This window comes from Panthera uncia, chromosome D1, assembly GCF_023721935.1.
Source record: "Panthera uncia isolate 11264 chromosome D1, Puncia_PCG_1.0, whole genome shotgun sequence".
Lineage (NCBI taxonomy): Eukaryota > Metazoa > Chordata > Mammalia > Carnivora > Felidae > Panthera > Panthera uncia.
This window is the reverse complement of record NC_064808.1, coordinates 14,058,156-14,072,636: the sequence shown is the minus strand read 5'-3', so window position 1 is coordinate 14,072,636 and position 14,481 is coordinate 14,058,156. Positions and strand designations below refer to the sequence as shown.

General features: G+C 41.3%; 2 protein-coding genes across 2 annotated transcripts; both read left to right on the top strand.

The window, feature by feature from the left end:
• Positions 1-723: 723 nt before the first annotated feature.
• On the top strand, positions 724-1,908 carry LOC125933839 (olfactory receptor 4B1-like). The gene has a single exon (XM_049647037.1). The coding sequence runs from the start codon at positions 833-835 to the stop codon at positions 1,760-1,762; it is 930 nt and encodes a 309-aa protein (XP_049502994.1). The 5' UTR covers positions 724-832; the 3' UTR covers positions 1,763-1,908.
• Positions 1,909-10,714: 8,806 nt separating this feature from the next.
• LOC125916448 (olfactory receptor 4X2) lies at positions 10,715-12,329 on the top strand. Its single transcript, XM_049622653.1, has one exon. It carries the CDS (start codon positions 10,873-10,875, stop codon positions 11,800-11,802), a length of 930 nt encoding a protein of 309 aa, XP_049478610.1. The 5' UTR covers positions 10,715-10,872; the 3' UTR covers positions 11,803-12,329.
• Positions 12,330-14,481: the final 2,152 nt, after the last annotated feature.

The window sequence follows — 14,481 nt, the reverse complement described above, 5'->3', positions numbered from 1 at the left end:
TGAGCCACCCAGGCGCCCCCACTTTTACTTTTTCAAAAGGGTATTTCTTGAAAATTTCAGGGATAAGGGGACATGCAAGGAGGATAAATTTTAGAGCAGAGAAGCAAGATGTTCATACTATTTATTCCTTATTTCTCATGGCTCATATGTGGTGAAAATATTCTGAATATGGCACCTTAAATCTGAAGAATATTGTTTTGCATCATATGACATTGTTAGCACGAGTGTGTTCCGTAATTCTGCATAGTCTGAATAGATAGATGTAGGTGTGGAAAAGTTCCCCTGTTCCAGGGGATGACTCTTGTTATGATAGGTTGAAGACTGGTATAACTGAATGAAGAAAACTGTACTTGACCTTTTGGGAAGAGAAGAATTATCAGTGGGAAGATGTTTCCCAGGGCAGAGATGAAGGAAACAAGGAATTTGGGAGCACAAGGGTGTCACGGGGATCCCTCGATAGTAGAGAGCTTCAGGGAAGATAGTAAAAGTGCATGCTATGAACCTGAATGGCCCCTCAAATTCACATCAACTGGTGGTGAACTCGAAAGAGCCCTGGCTGAAGTCTGAAAGCCAGAATTCACCACTTTCTGTGTGATTCTGGTTAAATAACCTTCTCTCTGAGCCTTAATTTTCTAGTATGCAATTGTTGTAGGTTGCTAATATTTAATGCTGAGTGAGTACATGTGGGCTAAATGAATGGGTTGGTGATTAGTGTATTGTAAAGTGGTTTACACTGTCTAACGTGCTATAAATGAGGAGAATTGGTTACCATGTGTGTTTGTTTTATTGCAGGTCTCTCATTACCTGTGCCCAGAACACCTGATTAGATTCCATGGCGAGTACAAATAACGTGACCGAGTTAATTATCGTCGGTCTTTTCCAGGATCCAGAAGTGCAGAGAGGGTGCTTTGTGGTGTTTCTTCTGGTGTACCTGGCGACAGTGGTGGGCAATGGTCTCATTGTTCTGACAGTCAATGTCAGTAAGAGTCTGCGTTCCCCCATGTACTTCTTCCTTAGCTACTTGTCCCTGGTGGAGATCACTTACTCCTCCACTGTTGTCCCTAAATTCATCACAGACTTACTTGCCAAGATTAAAACCATCTCCCTGGAGGGGTGTGTGGCTCAGATATTCTTCTTCCACTTCTTTGGAGTTACTGAGATCTTCCTGCTGACGGTAATGGCCTATGACCGCTATGTGGCCATTTGCAAACCCCTTCACTACACAACTATCATGAGCCGGTCTGTGTGTCGCCTTCTGGTGGCTGGATCCTGGCTCGGGGGCTTTTTTCATTCCATGGTCCAGATTATTATCACTCTCCAGTTGTCTTTCTGTGGTCCCAATGTGATTGACCACTACTTCTGTGACCTCCATCCCTTATTCAAACTTTCCTGCACTGACACTTCTGTGGAGGGGGTTATTGTGTTGGCCAACAGTGGATTATTTTCTATCTTCTCCTTCCTCCTCCTGGTGTCCTCCTATATTGTCATCCTGTACAACCTGAGGAACCATTCTGCAGAGGGGAGGCGCAAAGCCCTCTCCACCTGTGCCTCTCACATCACAGTGGTCCTCTTGTTCTTTGGACCTGCTATCTTCCTCTACATGCGACCCTCCTCCACCTTCACTGAGGACAAACTGGTGGCCGTGTTCTACACAGTTGTCACCCCCATGCTGAACCCCATCATCTACACACTCAGGAATGCAGAGGTGAAAAATGCCATGAGGAAGCTGTGGGGGAAGAGAATGAATTCAGGGAGGGACTAAAAATGAAAACACGAAAAAATTGTCATGTCTAGGGGGTGACCAAATATGCATTCTGGTTTCAGTCAACTCTGAGGAATTGAGGAAAAGTTAACCTGTTTTTCTATATATACATATATAGATTTATATATTTATATTTTGTATTTAGATGAGCCCCTTATATTCCATTGCACTAATCACAGCTGCACCAATTCATTGCTGTCTGTAGTTTGGAGAATGTTTTAGAGAAGAGCTGCATCTCTTCTCTTTTTCTGTTGCCCATAGTTGGAAGCACCACAGCCTTCAGGGAGGGATTACCTAGACTGTGAATTCCCACCCTGTTGTTTTCTACCTGTGCAACCTTGGGTTCATTCACTTTGCCTCTTGGTGTTAGCATGCTGTGGGGTGTGGAAAGTCTGTGGCACTTGGGGACAGAAGTTTATGTTTTGCTTTGTCCTTCTCTGATAGTGTTGTGAGATCTTGTGGAAGTCCTACGGAGGCTTTTATACTTCATTTGGTACCCCTGCTTTATTTACCTGATTCTAATGCCTGAAATTCCTCATTATGAGCCTTATTTCACAGGAATAAGGTATTGTTAGAATGGAAATGTCTCTTGGATGTGAAATACAGTGAAGCTATTGTTAACCATTAATTTGGACAATTTTAGAAGACCCTTTTCTTCCTAGACAGTTGCTGTCTGGGCACTGGGGTGTTGCTTAAGCCAGATACAGCTCATTGCCTGTTTTTGTATGGCCTAAAAACCAACGTGGTTTTTATACTTAAAAAAAAATCAAAGTCGAAAAATATTTGTTGATACGTGAATGTTATAGGAGTATAAGATTTTAGTGTTCATAAATAGGTTACTGGACTATGGTCATGCCAATTACTTTACTTTTTCTCTATGGTAGCCTTTGTGATATAGTAGCATGGTTGAGTGGTTGTCATGGAGACTGTATGGTCGGCAAGGCCTAAAATATGTCACCCTTTTCAGGAAAAGTTTGGCAACCCCTGACTTCAATCATATAACATGTATTGCTTACTCGACAAAAAGTTTGGGGGCCAGCAATTCTAGGGTTGTTTTGTTAATTCTGTGATGCCAGAGCACCTGGTTTGTGTGTCTTGAATTCTCTTGGCTGCCCCCCTGCCCCATGGCAGCAGGAGGGCTACAGCACATCTAGGTATTATATGCTAATGTGAGGGGAAGGAGGGGCTCTCATTTTATTTGGGAAATATTTCCAGAGACCCCTCAGAACAATTCTTACATATTTTTTTATTGGCCAGAACGGAAAATTGTCTTATTTCTTACCGCATGTCCATGCCTAGATGCGAGGGAGGCTGGGAGAGTGAACGGTGGTAAAGAGGAATGGGATTGTGTTACCAGTTTAGTTTAGACACTGTGTTTCTCCTGGGCAGGGCATATCGGTGCTTGAACAAGGTCAGGGTTGTCATTAGGAAGAGATGTCTGCCATGGGGAGTGCTGGTAGATGTGATATCTGGGAGGGTGGTGCCCCTGGACATAGTGGATGGATTTGAATTGGTGCCAGAGTGACTGATCAAAATCCAGCTCAATCATTTGGTGGCTCAGCCTCAGGCACGTGACCGAAACTCTTGATCCAGGGTCCTTGGCATGCACGCGTGGGTCAAGCGCAAGAAACCTTTTCCATAATGTAACAGTTTTCCTGTGAATGCATCTGCTTTAATTTCCCCCTAGGGAATGAAGGAATGAAGCCCTGGGCTGAGTGCCTGAGGGTTGTGAATAGAAGCCAAACGATCCTACTATAGGTCAAAATAAATTCTATCATTTAAGGTCTGTATATCCTGAGATGAGTATTCCTAGTAAATAAATCATGTTTTTATGCATGGAAGAAACATTTGATAGCATATGGAGATTTGAGTGTTTGGGATACATAGTGAGGTACTAAAAACATTTTTAAATCTAACATCTTGCATTATCCTTTTTCTTCCCATTACATATCTCTGCAAGGCTGAATTTTCTCCATATGTTTCAACAAAGACAACATACCCAGCAGATTGAATACACAAGCCAATGTGAGAATTCAGCTGTATCTCTTAAGCCAAATATTAAGGGTATTTGCAAAAACTCAAACAATGCCATTTTGCATTAATTATTACCATTTGCATTAATTATTTTGTCATAATTATTTTCCACAAAAGACATTATGTGGTTGTAAACAGAAAGAAAGAAAAAGAAAGAAAAACCAAACCACCGCAGGTCTTGATGGCAAGACCGCAGGTCTTGATGGCAAGGATGAGTCTCGTTTGCATATATAGCTCTGCATCCAGAGCTCTGGGCCAATTCACTGCAAATAAAGTCACCAAGCAGCAATTTGCTAAAAATTCGCTACTTCACTAATTGGGAATTTGCTAAGTCCCCAAGCAGAAATTTGCTAACACTGAACTTCTGATTAATCGGACATGTATATCGATTAAGCCTTTATAAAATTCATGGCACTTATGTTTTGCTGCAGCCTGTAATGAGCAATATATTTGGGGGAAATTTTTGTGTGTGTTGAATTTCAGCTTTTTTGGAAATAATAAATATCAAGAATTTTATGTATGTTTGTTTCTCTCTTCTAACTAACTGAGTTTTCAGTCTGGTCAACTGCCTTTGCTACATGTCTTCATTTTCGGTTTACCTTCTTGAGAAAGGGACACAGGTACAGGGAGCAGATGAGGGGATGTTTTCACATGGGTTAGTCAAGCCTTCCTGTTTCAGGTTGAGTTATTCACCCTAGTGTTTTACTCCTTCTTGTGTCTATGCCCTTTTCCATGTAATCTTGAAGTTCTTTCCACTACATGTGGAATATACTTTTCTATCCCTTGACTTTGGCCTCAACCGTATGACTTGCTCTGGCTGATGGAATATGAATGGACATGACAGCTTGCTGGTTAGAGCCTAAAACTTAAGGGGCCTCATGTGTCTCTTGCCTCTTGTGTCCCTTTCGCCATCATGAGATGATGTCCCCATCACCTGGGCTGTAGAATGACACACGTGGAGCAGAACTTCACCTGCCCCCCCCCCCCCCCCGGAATTGCAGCCTGACACAGAGCTGCCCAGCCAGCCTGCAGACACACTGCACTGATGTGGGAATGAATCCTCACTGTTGCACACCTACTGAGGGTTTGTGTTTATTCGGTTTCAGCAGAAACTCACTAGAGTTGAATGGCAAATACACATATCAAAGAAGAGCACAAAAGTCATGCTTACGGCACATTCTTTATTTTCTTGAGAATGGGCATGGACACGTCCTTCCCTGCTGCCTTGGAGGTTTTACTCTTGATTTGAACTATTTGGAAATAGTGTCTGCAAATTTTTGCCAGTTTGGCATAACTCGATTTCTCAACTTCTGTTCTACGGATTTGTTGATCTAGATTCATTGAATGTTGATTTTCTGTGTGTTTTACAATTCAGATTTTCCAAGGCTGCTGCTTTTTTTTTAAGTTTATTTATTTATTTTGGGAGAGAGAGAGAGAAAGAGGCATGAGCTGGGGAGGGACAGAGAGAGAGAGGGAGACAGAATCCTAGGCAGGCACTACTGACAGTACGGAGCCTGACTTGGGACCATAAAATCATGACCTGAACTGAAATCAGGAGTCAGGAGCTTAACTGACTGAGCCACCCAGGCGCCCCCAGATTTTCCAAGGCTTCATTGATAGTAAATGCAGTAGAGTAGATCAGAGGTGAAGCATGTGTTTGATAAATTAGTAGTTCAGTGAATTGGTCATTTGCCTAGTACCTAAATCTTTGAATTGGTTAATTATCTGAATTAGCTGTTGGTAATTCAGTTAGTGGCAAACTTCTAGATGCTGAAAGATTTTAGAATTACTCTGCTTTAGTACCTAGTGTGATGAATGACAGAGGATAGGCACTCAATAACTACTGAGTGGATAAAAGATGTCAAAGTTGTGTCAACATTATCTATCTTTATCGTTTTGGAAAGGCTTGAGCTAGATGTGAGATGATTTGGAGCCAGAGAAGCTCTGTCTTGTGAATTACTTTTAGTTGCAGTATAGAAGGGATGTTAATCTATTACCTTGCAATGAAAATATAACAACTTTTCAAATGCATGAAAATACCCTAGAGCCATATTTAGGATTATTAGTAGAGAAATGAATATATTTTATATCTGCATGACATCTTGTGTATAATTCACAGCCCTTACATATCAATTATTTCATCAGAGTCTCATAGTAATCCTGTGAGGTCAATGAAATCTCAATCATTCCCAGTGTACATTTTTGGAGTTTGAAACATCATTTGGATTAGGATTTATCTGCTAGGAACAGAATCTGAAACAAGATAGAAGTCAAGAGGTAGACAATTCAGGATGGAAATGGTCTCTCTTGTTTCTCCATCCTTGAGTCATCTCGCGACCCAAGACGACGCGGTAGATGCAGCCATAATGACAGCATTCCTGGCATCAGGAAAGAGAAAGGGACAACATAAGTGCATCATGTCCCCTTTGTTAAAGTTGCAGGGGTGCCTGGGTGGCTCAGTTGGTTAAGCAGCTGACTTCGGCTGAGGTCATGGTTTTCACGGTTCATAGATTCGAGCCCTGCATCCGGCTCTGTGCTGACAGCTCGGATCCTGGAGCCTGCTTCAGATTCTGTGTCTCCCTCTTCTCTCTGCCCCTCCCCAGCTCATACTCCATCTGTCTCTCTCTCTCAAAAATAAATAAACATTAAAAAAAATAAAGTTGCAAGGGAGGCTGAGTAATGTAATTTTTTATTCCACCTGGGTATGTGCCCAGATAAAAATTCAGAGTTTGTAAAACTATAGAAAGAAGAAAGAGAAAACAAATGTTGTGGGGCACCAGCAATCTCTGCTTCTGAATAAATCAGGCACAAAACTTGAGCACAAACTCAAGTATACTGACACTGGGATCAGATGTTTCTTCCATTGTAGTTACCCATCCCAGCTAGTTTTTTTCTTTTTAATTGAGATATAACTTATATTCCGTGGAATGCTCAGACCTTAAGTGTACAACCCAATGAATTTTGATAAATTTATATAACTGTGTAACCTAAGTCCTAACCAAGAGGTAGAGTATTTCCATTACCCCAGAAGCTTCTTTCATGACCCCTTCCGAGCAATCTCCACTTCCCATAAGCAACTGCTGATCTAATTTCTATCATCATGGAAGTTTAGCCCCTTCTTAAACTCAGAAAGCAGAATCATAAAGCACGTACTCTACTGTGTCTGGTTTCTTTTCACTCAACATAATGTTTTTAAATATTCATTGTGTTGTGGGTTACAGTAGTTTGTTCTTTTTGTTTGGTGAATAGTATTCCACTGTATACATATACTGCAACAGAACAAAATGTATTCCCCTGTTGGTAGACATTTGATTTGATTTCTGCTTTTGGTCATTACGAATAAAAGCTGCTATAAACATTCTTTGACATTCCCATTTTTATAAAAGCATAAACCAATAGAGCCATGTATTTATTTTTCTTGTAAAATACCTTTTTGGAAGAAGGATTATATATATATTCCTAATTCTATATAAATCTGTACATCATTTATAATGGTCGGGTTTGATTAGAACTGGAGAGGTGAGGGATTAACCCATAGACAATGGGCGAATCTTTATCAGGTTATGAAATGAAATCAACCCCTTACAACAAATGCAATTTAGGTGAACAAACAGTTTTATACCACAAACATTTTTAACAAATGTGTTTCTTATAACAAATATTCATAGATCACATTAAAAAATTATCTCCCTTAGATTTTTTAAACTGAATATTTCAATATGGAATATATTTTTTCTGATAGACTTTCACAGAAAGTCAACTTCACGATGACCTGTGAGAGAATAAATACATGTTTTACTTCAATATTTGGAGCTTCATGTAATTGTTTCCTATTAGAGCCCCATACAGAGTAAGTACCCAGTGAATATTAGGTAAATTTATTTTTTTTACATTTCCTATTGATTCCAAAGTTATGCTACCAACAAGGAAGTTTGAGGTTTTATTATCCAAGTCCTACTTCCCATGGGGTTGTCTGCCTGATTGGGAAGGGGAAAGGTATAGCTCTTTGGGAGCAGCCTTCTCTCACTTGATCATGATGACTTCCCCTCTGGTATCTCTCACACAGGGTGAACTCAAGGCTGAGATGCCAGAATTCAAGAATACCTGGGAGGCAAGTTTACTTTACTCTTGTTTTAAATTGGGTGCAATTGAGACTCTGTGGCTTAGTCTCAGCATTTCCAAGTCTGAGACCAAAGGGTGAGCAGATACTCTGTCTGGAGTCTCCTGTAAGATATGAGCTCTGGTTGGTAGCTGGGTCTTAATTCTTTCTGAATGGCTAACTGAGGAACCTGCAGGAACTGACTCTTCTCCGGACATTATTTAAATCTCTGTGTTCAGTACAAAAGGAGGAACCTTTGGTGAGAATAGCAGAGCCACAGAAGCGTTGGGGTGAGTTTTGTTTTGTGAGCATGTGCTTCTTTGCATGTCATGATTATAATTCCACTTTGGAAGCAAAGGGAATGTTACCATGAGGTGCATGGCATTTTACGAAGTGCTTTCATATAGGTCTGGTCTTTTCCTGAGGCAATCACAGTGCTAGGTATTGGGATTCAGAGATGGAGAGGATTCAGAGATCTTTATTCTTTAGATATTTTCTGAATACCTACAGAGTACCAAATACTGTGCTAAAAAGGAGAGAGGCTATGGAATATCTCTACCCACTGTTAATTCCAGTTTTTATTTTATTTTTTTATTTTATTTTTTTAAGGGATATTTCATTTCTATCTTTCTTTTTCTTTTTTTTTTCAATATATGAAGTTTATTGTCAAATTGGTTTCCATACAACACCCAGTACTCATCCCAAAAGGTGCCCTCCTCAATACCCATCATCCACCCTCCCCTTCCTCCCACCCCCCATCAACCCTCAGTTTGTTCTCAGTTTTTAAGAGTCTCTTATGCTTTGGCTCTCTTCTACTCTAACCTCTTTTTTTTTTTCTCCTTCCCCTCCCCCATGGGTTCCTGTTAAGTTTCTCAGGATCCACATAAGAGTGAAACCATATGGTATCTGTCTTTCTCTGTATGGCTTATTTCACTTAGCATCACACTCTCCAGTTCCATCCATGTTGCTACAAAGGGCCATATTTCATTCTTTCTCATTGCCACGTAATTTCTTTATCCATTCATCAGTTGATGGACATTTAGGCTCTTTCCATAATTTGGCTATTGTTGAGAGTGCTGCTATAAACATTGAGGTACAAGTGCCCCTATGCATCAATACTCCTAATTCCAGTTTTTAAAAAGAACTCCCTACCCCCAGTGTGGGACTAAAACTCGTGACCCCAAGATCAAGAGTCACACGCTCTACTGACTAAGCCAGCCAGATGCCTCCCCCTCCACTCCCCTGTATATTCACTGAATGCTATCTCATGGCAGGTGCTTCAGTTGGCACTGGAGATGGAGTGGTGAGTAAGATACAATCTGTGCCTCCAGGAAGTTCACAATTTACTGGGGGCAGATGGTCACATAAAACAATTACATTTTAGTGTGGAAAGTGCCGTAATTTGAAAATGTCCTGTGAGAAGAGGACCACTGATTGTGAATTTGGAAGATGCATTTCCTATCTCAGAAGAATTCAAGGCAACACAGAGGATGGGAACTTAAGTTCTCTTGGGATGGGCTGGGGGTGGGCTCTATCTCTAAGTCAGGTAGTATCTTCATGCTACAGTTTAGACATTGGGTCTCTGAGGGGTTAAAGAACTCTATCTCTCATCTATCTATCTATCTCTCATCTAACTCTTATCTATCTATCTATCTATCTATCTATCTATCATCTGTTTATCCATCCATCCATCCACCCATCTGCCCACTTATTTTTAATAACCCTTTAGACATCACATAGATACCACCTGAAGAAACCTGATGTAAACTTACGAGTCTGGACTGATAGCAGTGCTTCCTTTCATAAATGGCTTCTTGGTAAAATACCCCAGCTAGGCTGAGAGTTTGGTGCTGGCCTCTTCTCTGTCTCTGAAGGCATAAACTCTATCAGTGATTTCCTTCTGGCTCATGGTGGTCCTTCACCAGCTGAGCCTACCCCACTTGCTAGAAGAAGGAAGCTTTGTGGCATGAGTGGATGTCATGTGACTCCTAATCTCAGAACCCCAGAACCTCACTGTATGAGGGGCCGTATTGATACACACAGATCTCAGCCACTTTGAACAAAGTCCAGCATGGGTGAGGACAGTGTACAAATCAGTCAGTGCACAATCTTGCTGAAGTCCTGGGGTGTTGGAAGGCTGGAATTAGAGAAGGTTGTGTCAGAGCATGAGTAGACGCTGTGGGCAGAGGGTGTTTATACTTCTCTTGCCCCTGGGGGGGCATATGATAGGAGGTATCAGTGAAGAGAGGAATTGTGTATGGGTTGAGCTGGACCTTTGGAAAGGGATGAGGTCACCAAGTGACCAAGTGTAGAAGGAGGGAAAGGAGAGAAGCAGAAATAAGAATGCTGAGTGTCAAGAGGTATATTTTCTGAAGAGTCTGAAGGGTAAGTGGAGAGGTGAGAATCATGTTCTGCAAACCAAGGATGGAAAGGGGACAAGAGGAAGTGGTACAAAGAAAAACTGCAGGCAAAAGACAACTGAAATCATTCAAAGGCCATAGAGAGACCTTTAAAATAGAGACAGCAACACTGTCCTTACTGCCACCATCATCTGAGGGGACATTCATCTCCTAATAGGTGCCCCCTCCTCTGGTCTCCTCCCATTAGTCCAACCTCCATATACAAAGGGATTTTACTCTCCAGCCGATGAACATTCCTGAAGATTTACCATCGTCTGCAGGATAAACCCCCAAGTGCACAACAGTCCTTCAGGAACTAGTGCTAGACTCTGTCTCCAGTTTTATTTTTTATATTCTGCCCTTTACTCCAGCCACACGTGGGTGGATTTTCATGACTTTGTACACTCTTCTTTTTTGGACTGTTCTTTCCTTCTGTACATAACTAACTAAAGTCTACTCATCTTTCAATATCCAGCTCACAGATTGGCAAGGGATTAATACCTCATCCATGCACTTAATGAGTCTTTTGTATCATTTCAGATCACCCCACACAAATTACTGCCTCCTGTGGCAACTTCATGGCCCGCATACACAATGTGACTGAATTCATTTTCCTAGGACTTTCTCCCAGCCGGGAGGCGCAGAAAGTTTGTTTTGTGCTATTTCTGCTTTTGTACACAGCAGTTGTGCTGGGGAATTCCCTCATTGTGCTCACTGTCATGACCAGCAGAAGTCTTGGTTCTCCCATGTACTTCTTCCTCAGCTGCCTGTCCTTTGTGGAGATCTGCTACTCCTCTACTACAGCCCCCAAACTCATCTCAGATTTGCTGACTGAAAGAAAAGCAATATCACTGTGGGGCTGCATGACACAGCTTTTCTTTATGCACTTCTTCGGTGGTGCTGAGATCTTCCTGCTCACTGTGATGGCCTATGACCGCTATGTGGCCATCTGTAGGCCCCTCAACTACAGGACTATCATGAACAGGCAAGTGTGTGTTGTCCTGGTGGGAGTAGCATGGGTGGGGGGCTTTGTGCATTCCTTTGCCCAAATCCTCCTGCTCTTCCACTTGCCCTTCTGTGGCCCCAATGTGATTGACCACTATTTCTGTGACCTGCTTCCCCTGCTCAAACTTGCCTGCTCTGACACCTTCCTCGTCGGTCTGCTGATTGTTGCCAACGGGGGGACCTTGTCTGTGATCAGCTTTGGGATCATCTTAGCCTCCTATGTGGTCATTTTACTCCATCTGAGGACTCGAAGCTCTGAGGGGCGGAGTAAGGCCCTCTCCACCTGTGGGTCCCATATCACCGTGGTTACCTTATTCTTTGGGCCCTGCATCTTCATCTATATGAGGCCTTCCACCACCTTGTCTGGAGACAAGATGGTGGCCGTGTTCTACACCGTCATCACGCCGCTCCTCAACCCTGTCATCTACTCCCTGAGAAATGCTCAAGTGAAGAAGGCCATGAAGAAACTGTGGATCAGGACAACGAAGCTAGATGAGAAATAGAGGCTGACTCTTGGTATTGATCCTTGGGTTTAGAATGATGCTGAGTCCAAACTGAAGGGGCAGAATGGGGTGAAGGAAAGGTCACAGCACTTGTTATTTCTGGAGTAATTGTAATGGTCTCATCTCCAAACACTGTATTCAAATGACCTGTGAGATGGTTCCTCTTATGGATATATCTATAACTTGATTGCCCATTTTCTGTTAGATGTTTAGATTGTTTCTAACTTTTTTATTGCTATAAATAACACTGTATTAAGTATTCTTGAATGGAAATCTTTATACTTCTGAAATTCTGTTTGACTCACTTGCTATAATGAATTTACTGTGTTAAAAGGGATAATGACCTTGATGTATAGTGTTAAATTGATTCTTAGAAAGATTGTAGGGGCATCTGGGTGGCTCAGTTGGCTGAGTGTCCAACTCTTGATTTAAGCTCAGATCATGTTCTCACAGTTCGTGAGTCCCAGCCCTGCCTGGGGCTCTATGCACAGTGCAGAGTCTGCTTGGGATTCTCTCTCTCTCTCTCTCTCTCTCTCTCTCCCCCTATCCTGCTTGCGTGTGCTCTTTCTCACTCAAAATAAATAAACTTTAAAAGGGTTGTAATAACCTTTCTTGTGAAAGTACTCTTGACAAATTAAACACTGTCATTAAACATTTTCTTGATGGCAAACAAGATTTTACATAGTCTCAGAGTATCTCCCCATAAGATACTTATTAATTGCAAAAGACAAACATGACTCTACAGTCGAGAAAACTGGAAGACATTCCCTTAAACATTTACTCAAGTAAACATCATCAGTATTGAGACTGGAGAGGCACAGGATAACATTGCTGTGGTATTCTTGCCACAAATACACAATCTGAGTCTAACCATGACAAAATATCAGGCAAACCCCAACTGAAAAATATTCTGCAAAATTAACAGCCTGCATTCTCAAAATATGAATAAGAGATTACAGAATTTTTCCAGATACAGACATAGGTAATTAGATGCAACCTGTGATCCTTGATTGGATTCTGTACTGGATGAAGGTCATTAGTGAGCACAAGCTGTGTTGAGGGGACGATAGAATTGTATCAGAGTTATTTCCTGATTCTGATAATTGTAGTGTGTTTATGTCAGAGAATGTCCTTGGATTGGGGAATTATTTAGTAAGGTATCTAAAGGTAAGTGGGCATTATGTCATCAACTTTGAAACATTTCAGAAAAATTTGTTTGCCTACCTGTCTATCTAGTGAGAGAATGAATGGTAAAGAAAATGTGGCAAAATGTTAATATTTGGGGGAATTTGGGTTAAGGGTATACAAGAGTTCTTTGTATTATTGCAACTTTTTTGTAAATCAAATTATTTTAAAATATAAAATTAAAATGCTTTGCAAATTAGATAGCTTATTATGTGTGTCTACGTGTGTGTGTGTGTGTGTGTGTGTGTGTGTAGGGACTTTTTAAATGATTTTTTTCATAAGTTTATTATTTATTTTGAGAGAGAGAGAAAAAGAGAGAGTGCACAGCGGAAGGGCAGAGAGAGAGGGAGAGAGAGAATCTCAAGCACGCTCCACACTGTCAGCACAGAGCTCCCTTGGGGCTTGATCTCATGGAAACATGATTCTGACCTGAGCTGAAATCAAAAGTTGAACCCTTAACCACTTAACCGCTTAACCAGCTGAGCCACCCGGACACCCTTCCCTTAGCACTTAGAATATACCATTCCACTCTTCCCGGGCCTGGAAGGCTTCTGCTGAGAGGGTCAGTGATGGTCTTGGAGGTCTCTTGTGTGAGAGAATTTTTTTTCTCTTGCTGCTTTTAAAATTCTATCTTTGCTTTTAAACAGTTGCATTATAATGGTCTTGGGGAAGATCATTTTGCATTGAAAGTTTGGGGTGATCTATTATTAGTTTCATGAAGTTGGATGTCCAAACATCTCCCCGGATTTGGGAAGTATGCAGCCATTATTTCTTTAAATAAGATTTGTGCCCTCTTGTCTCCTTCTTGGACTGCAGTCATTCTAGACTGTTTCTTTTAATGATATCCCACTGCTCATACAGGCTTTCTACACCCTTTATTTATTTATTTTTTCTGTGTTCTCCTTTGGATAAATTCAGAAGTCCTTTTACTCATAGATTTCTTTCTTCTGATCAATCGATTCTGATGCCAGTGTTCTCTTGCATTTTTGACTCTTCACTTGGTTAGCTTGCCTGTGCTAATCATTTCACAATGTGTATTATATATCAGAACAGCATGTTGTACACCTTGAATACACACAATTTTTACTTGTCAACCCTACTTCAATAAAGCTGGAAAAATTAAACCAAATATTAGTTATCTGTATTACTATTCTAAGCAAATGATGTGTGCGTGTGTGTGTGCATGTGCATACCTGTGTGGTTGTGAGGCAAGGAGGTGTGATGTAAGGTAGAAAAGAAGTGCTCTCTCTGTACACCCTTTAGGCCAGCAGAAATGCATGCACAGGCCACTATTTATGTTTCTCCATTCTGTTCCACCAGGCTCTGGGACTCCCAGAAGTTCTTCACAGGTTCTGACTGTAAGCCAGATGTGAATGATTTTGAGAGTTTTCAACATTATTTTCTTCTCCAGAGGTTTTTTGGTTTTTCGTTTTGTTTTGTTTTTGTTTTTGTTTTTTTTAGTGAGAGGTTGAGAAAGGCTGAGCCCATGACAGT